The sequence below is a fragment of the Carlito syrichta genome, unplaced genomic scaffold (assembly GCF_000164805.1).
Source record: "Carlito syrichta isolate Samal-C Ts95f unplaced genomic scaffold, Tarsius_syrichta-2.0.1 Scaffold288102, whole genome shotgun sequence".
Lineage (NCBI taxonomy): Eukaryota > Metazoa > Chordata > Mammalia > Primates > Tarsiidae > Carlito > Carlito syrichta.
Window position 1 is genome coordinate 17036 of NW_007232198.1, and position 7563 is coordinate 24598.

General features: G+C 34.5%; 1 protein-coding gene across 1 annotated transcript in view; it reads right to left on the reverse strand.

The window, feature by feature from the left end:
- Positions 1 to 3386: 3386 nt before the first annotated feature.
- LOC110595227 (P protein-like) overlaps positions 3387 to 7563 on the reverse strand; it is a gene marked incomplete at its 3' end in the record, with an annotated part of 76317 nt that continues 72140 nt past the window's right edge. The window contains exon 5 of the mRNA XM_021710099.1: positions 3387 to 3514. Coding sequence (XP_021565774.1) covers positions 3387 to 3514 — 128 coding nt within the window. The remainder of the gene's footprint in view (positions 3515 to 7563) is intronic.

Sequence of the window (7563 nt, forward strand, 5' to 3'; positions counted from 1 at the left end):
CAGTAAAAAAAAAAAAAAAAAAAAAAGCAGGAGATATCATCCTCCCAGACTTTAAACTCTATTATAAGGCTACAATAATCCAAACAGCCTGGTATTGGTACTAGAACAGGCATATAGACCAATGGAACAGGAGAGAGACTCCAGAAGCAAAACCTCAATTTTTCAACCAACTCATCTTTGACAAAGCCTCCATCACTGACTGGGGAGAGGGGAATCTATTCAGTAAATGGTGCTGGGAAAACTGGTTGACCACATGCAGAAGATTAAAACAAGATCTCTACCTATCACATACACAAAGATCAACTCTAAATGGATCAAAGACCTAAATGAAAACCTCAAACCATAAGAACCTAAAATGCAGGAGATACCCTTATGGAAATTGGAACTGGCAACCAATTCCTAATCAAAACCCTAAGTGTCCAGGTCATAAGAGATAAGATAAACAACTGGGACCTCATCAAACTGACAAGCTTCTGAAAAGTCAAAGAAACCATCGAGAGAGCAGGGAGACAGCCCACGGACTGGTAAAAAATATTTGCCTACTGTATATCTGACAAAGACTTTAAATCTAGGACCTACAAGGAACTCAAACATGCAAAAAGAAAAAACAAACAGCCCCATTACAAAGTGGACAAAAGATATGAATAGACACTTCTCAAAAGAAGACAATTTGAGCAGCCAACAGATACATGAAAAAATGTTCAGCCTCACTAGTTATCAAGGAGAAGCAAATTAAAACTACACTTAACTCCAGTCAGGATGGCTATCATCAGATACATGAAAAAATGTTCAGCCTCACTAGTTATCAAGGAGAAGCAAATTAAAACTACACCTAACTCCAGTCAGGATGGCTATCATCAATAACTCAAAAAACAACAGATGCTAGAAAGGATACAGTGAAAAAGGAACACTTTTACACTGTTGGTGGGAGTGTAAATTAGTACAGCCTCTGTGGAAAACAGTGTGACATTTCCTAAAAAATCTAAAAATCGACCTTCCATATGACCCCACAATCCTGCTATTGGGAATATACCTGGAAGAACTCAAATCACTCTATAAAAAAGATACCTGCACACAGATGGTTATCGCAGCATTGTTCACAATAACAAGAACATGGAACCAACTGTGCTGCCCAACAAAAGAGGACTGGATTTTTTTAAATGTGGTACATATACACTATGGAATATTATGCAGCCATAAAGAACAAAATCATGAACTTCACAGCAACCCAGATGGACTTAGACTCTATAGTACTGAATGACCTTTCACAGAAACAAATAACTAAGTATCACATGTTCTCACTCATAAGCGGAACTGAATAATTTTCATCATACTATAAGAGAATGATTGGCAGTAGTGAGAAACAGCCGAGAGGTGGGTGGGGAAGCAGAATTGGCAGTAGTGGGAATCTTCCTGGGAAAGGGGGGGTACGCCTCATTAACAAGTGTACCTGCATAATGAACATTTGTATACCTAACCCTGAATTGTAACCCACCTCTCTAAAATAAAAATAATTAAAAGGATTAAAAGGTAAAAAATAAATAAAATATATAGTTCATCTTGGGGGGAAAAAAAGAAAGTTCTTCAGACTGACACCATGCAGCAACTTAAATCCATACAATGAAACAAAGAAGTATGGAAAAGATAGACAGATGATAGATAGATAATTAGATGATAGATAAATAGAGATCTATTTAATCACTTTTATCTCTTTTCTCTTAATTGATTTAAAATACATTAAATAAAATAATTTTTTAAATTGTATGATAAGCATATAAAGACACACATGGCAATAAAAGCATCAAGAAGCAAGGGCAAGATGGTATTATACTGGAGCAAGATTTCTATGTTTTATCAGAAATAAGTCAATGTTAGTCCAAAGTAGATTATAAGAAATTAAGTTGCATAGCTTAACCTTCATAGCAACCAATAATAAAATAATTTAAAAATATGGTTGATACAAAGACAAGTAAGAGCACACAAGATAATATTTTATAAACTCAAAAGAAAGCAGAAGAGAAAAATATATGAGACATAGTGAAAACAAATCGCAGGATGGCCGACATTAACCCAATAATATGTACAACTTTATTAAATGTGAATGGATTAAATATGTCAATCAAAAGATATAAACTTTCAGACTGAGTGTTTTAGAATGACAACCCATGCAAACAGCAACTAAATGGGCTAAAGTTACTATAAATAATATAATGCAAAATAGACCTTAATACAAAAATACTACAAGAGAAAAAGAAGCCCATTTAACAATGCCAAAAGTTGAACTCATTTAGATGATAAAATAATTATAAAGGTATATGCATCCAAAAAAAGATATCTAGATAGATGAAGCAAAAACTGGCATGTAAAAGGAAAAATACACAGTTCAACAATAATAGTGAAGACTGCAATACTCTACTCTCCATAATTGATGGGACACAGAATATCAATAGTAATGTATAGAAGACAAACAAAACTATTAACAAACATGATATATCTGACATTTATAGAACACTCTAGCAAACAACAACAGAATACACATACTTTTCAAACACAAGTGAATTGTCTCTATGACATATTACATGCTAGACCATAAAACAAGTCTCAATAAAATTCAAATGATTTAAAACATGCAAAGTGTGTCTTATGACCACAACTGAATTAAAAATCAAAAACAAAAAGAAATATGAACAATTTCCAAACACTTGGAATTTTAAAAACATACTTCTAAATAACCCATGAGTCAAAAAAGAAATTACATGGAAAATTAGAAAATAGTTTAGCTTAATAAAACTGAAAACACAATACATGTTAAATATAAGAAATGCAAGTAAATGGTGCTTAAGGGTAATCCTTTGAGGAGTAGTATTTTTCCATGTTAGTAAACCTTTGTGTATGAGGAAGACACACATTTATAAATGAAGTCTCAAGGTTTAAAAGTGTTGTGAATTATTTTGTAACAATAATTGTAACTGTAACAATACATATCATTTACTCTTTTTCTATAATGACATCTTTTCCATGATAACAGAAATATCTACTCAAATATAGACAAAGCTAAACAGATCACTAATGTCATATTACCATGTAAACTTTTTGCTACAAGTCATTTTGCTTCAAACTCAACCTAGAGCAAATTCTACTTTTTAGTAAGTAAAATTAGAACAAGTTGTCAAACCACAAATATAACAGCAAGAAAATAAAACAGCAACCAAATAAACAAAGTTATTAGAAATATTTAGGTGGATATGGTAAAACCTGGTGTACCTAAAATATTTCAATTACAACTTCCATCATTTTCCACTTACAGAATATGTGGGAAGACTCACAGACCTCAGCTTTCTTCTTTCCAAATAAAATATGAAATATCAAAAGTTCAAAAACCTTACCTCCATCAGAACAAAGAGCGCTGCAAAGAACAGAAGTGTTGCCCATTCCACTCTGTGTAGAATTATCTCAAAATCATGGATATCAGCTAAAATTAGCAACCAAATGGCACCCAGAATAGCAATCCATCCTGAAAAATAAGTAAATGGACATATAGAGCTAGTTCAATTGTTAATACCAGTTGTTTATCTTCTGCTTGCCTTTTCTTTATTGAAGATAATTGTCATACTGCAAAGTACATATATTTAAAGTGCATAATTTCTATTTGGGCTTACAAGTATATTCATGAAACCAACATTGTAATCAAGATAATGAACACACCCAATGGCTCCAGAAGTTTATTCATGCCCATGTTTTTATACCCCCTCAACAATTGTCATCCCCTACACAATTCCAGTAAGCCATTCACCTTTTTTCTTTCACTGTAGGTTGGTTTGCATTTTCTATATTTTCCATGAATGCAGATCTCCTATAAATCATACAGTATTTTTTGTCTGACTGCTTCTCAATGAAAAGATCATCCAAACAAAAAATAAATATTCAGCGTAATCATTTTAAGATTCTTTAATGTTGGTGGGTGGGTCAATAATTCATTCTTTTTTATTGTTGAGTAGTATACATTATATAGATATGCTTCAACATATACACCATTCACATGATGATGGATATTTGGATTGTTTCTGGTGTTAGGCTATTTCAAATGAACATGCTATGAACTTACATATGCTATTCTTTGTATATACATAGGCTGGCTGGATCATATAATCAGTTACCATTTATGTGTTTAAAAATACAACAAAACCTTTCTAAGATAGTTGTCCAATTTTACAACCACCAGCATTATATGAGGATTCCACTTCCTTTCCATCTTCACCAACACTTGATCGGCCTTTCTAACTTCAGGCATTCCAATAATTGTGAAGTGGTATCTTATTGTGGTTTAAAATTGCATTGCCTGAATGACTAGTGATATTGAGCATTTTTTCATGTACTTGTTTTCCAACTATATATCTTCTTTCATGAAGTTTTTGTTCAAATGTTCTGCTCCTTTTATTTCTTACTGGGTAGAGCAAATGAAACCCAAAATAAGTAGAAAAAAAGAAAACAAAAATTGGAGCAAAAATCAATGAATAGAAAATGGAAAACTACTAAAGAAAAGCAATGATCTCAAAACTTGGTTTTTGCATTGAGATACCACCTAACCCCAATAAGAATGGCTGTCATCAATAAACCAAGTAACAACAGACACTGGAGAGAATGAGGAGAAAAAGGAACGCTTCTACACTGCTGGTGGGAATGCAAACTAGTGCAACCTCCTTGGAAAACAGTGTAGCGATTTCTGAAAGAACTAGAAATCAACCTTCCGTATGACCCAGCAATACCCCTACTGGGAATATACCCAGAGGAACTCAAATCATTCTACACAAAAGATACCTGCACATGCATATTTATTGCAGCACTATCCACAATAGCAAAAACATGAAACCAACAATGCTGCCCATTGAAACTAGACTGAATTTTTTAAATGTGGTACATATACACAATGGAATATTATGCAGCCATAAAGAAGGACAAACATATGGACTTCACAGCAACTTGGATGGATTTAGAGTCTATCATACTCAGTAATCTATCACAGAAACAAAGAACAGAGTACCATATGTTCTCAATCATAAGCGGACCCTGAACAATTCCCATAATACCTTAAGAAAGGGATTGGCAGTAGTAGTATACTACTGGGGTGGGGATGGCGGGGAGGACACAACATCAATAAAGGTACCTCATCTCAAACCAGGCAAAGTGGGGACCAAAGGGAAGCCCAAACTTTACCTGTACAAAGACCACTTGTATACCTAATCCTGAATGGTACCCCACACCTTAAAATAAATAAATAAATAAATAAATAAACCTGGTTTTATAAGCTCATTAAGACTGATAAACTTTTAGCTAACCTGAGCAAGACAAAAATGCCAATATTTAGAATAAGATCAGTGACATGACTACAGATTCTATAGTTATAAAAAAAGTACTTGTTTTCTATAGCTGCCATAACAAATTATCATAAACATACTGGTTAAAATAACACTTATTTATTATACCCAGTTTTCATAGATCAGAGTACAGTGGGTCTATAGCAGGGTGTCTGATTAGAGTCTCACAAAGTCAAGGTGTTGGCATGGCCGCATTCCTTTCTGCGGGTTCTAGGAGAGACTGTTTTAGGTTATTGACATAATTCCATTGCTTATAGCTGTAAGACTGTGGTCCTCATTTCCTAACTGGTTGTTACCCAAAGAATATTCTTAACTTCTAGAGGCTCTCTACATTCTCTGGCTCATGCCTTCCCTCTCCATCTTCAAAGCCAGCAATGGCAAGTCAAGCTCCTCTCACACTTCAAATCTCTCCTGCCTTCTCTTCTGTCACATCTCTTTTGTCTTCCACTTTCCTTTATAAGGGCCCATGTGATTACAATGGATGCTGGATAATCCAGAAAACTCTTCCTCTATTAAGGTTTATAACCTAAGTTCTACTTGCAAATTTCCTTTGCTATGTAACATAACATGCACAGGCATTTACACAGGAAGCTGGAGTGTAAACTTTTGAGGGGGGGAAGTGTGTATGGATTAATTTGAAAAAAATTAGCTTTCTAACAATATAGGCTCTTCTGATCTATGCACACTGTATATGTCTCCATTTATTTATGTCTTCTTAAGTTTCTCATAAGAATGTTTTGTAGAAATCCTAGCAAGCAATTTTTTGTGTAGAAATTAACAAACTGATTCTAAAATTCATGTAAGAATGCAAAGGACTTAAAGATAACCAAAAGAAGAGCCCAAGAAAAGAACAAAGTTGGAGAGTATACATTATCTCATTTTAAGACTTATTATAAAGCAACAGTAATCAAAACAATGTGGTATTGCACCAAGACAAATTGATCAATGGAGAGTCCAGAAATATACCCACACATTCGAGGTCAATTGGCTTTTGACAAAGGTTCAATGCAGTTCGGTGAATAAGTAGTCTCTTACAAATATGATGCTGGAACAACTAGGTATCTGTATGTAAAAGAAATTTTATCCTGATCTATTGATTTTTTTATTATAAAGATATGGGGTACAATTCAGGGTTAAGTATACAAGCATTGATTATGCAGGTACCCTTGTTGATGAAGTATGCCCCTCCCTCCCCTAGCAGTTTCCCTCAACTGCCAATCCCAACCCCCCTTCCCTAACAGTTTTCCATTACTGCCAAATGTTTTTTATAGTATTACAATTGTTCAAGGTTCATTTATGAGTGAGAACATATGGTACTCTGTTCTGTGATAGATCACTGAGTATGATCGACTCCAAGTTCATCCAAGTTGCTGCAAAGTCCATATATTTGTCCTTCTTTATAGCAGCATAATATTCCATTGTGTATATGTACCACATTTTCTTTATCCAGTCCAGCTTCGATGGGCAACATGGTTGGATTCATGTTTAAGCTATTGTGAATAGATCTGTAAAAAACATACATGTGCAGGTATCTTTTTTGTAAAATGATTTGCGTTCCTCTGGATATATTCCCAATAGGGGAATTGCTGGGTCATATGGAAGGTCAGTTTCTAGTTCTCTCAGAAGTCGCCACACTGTCTTCCAAGGAGGTTGCACTAGTTTGCATTCCCACCAGCAGTGTAGAAGCATTATTTTTTCTCCACATTCTCACCAGCATCTGCTGTTGTTTGTTTTATTAATGATGGCCATTCTTACTGGGGTTAGGTGGTATCTCAATGTGGTTTTGATTTGCATTTCTCTGATAATGAGTGAGGCTGATCACTTTTTCATGTGTCTGTTGGCTGCCCATATATCTTCTTCTGAGAAGTGTCTATTCATATCTTTTGCTCACTTTTTAAAGGGGCTGTTTGTTTTTTTCCTTTCAGCGCATTTGAGTTCCTTGTAGATCCTAGATGTTAGGACTTTGTCAGATACACAGTTGATAAATATTTTTTCCCATTCTGTGGGCTGTCTCCCTTCTCTCTTGATGATTTCTTTTGCTTTGCAGAAGCTCATTAGTTTGATGAGGTCCCACTTGTCTATCTTATTTCTTAAGGTATGAGCATTTAGAAATTGGTTGCCAGTTCCATTTTCCATAAGGGTGTCTCCTGCGTTTTCTAAGATTCTTATAGTTTGAGGTTTTACATTT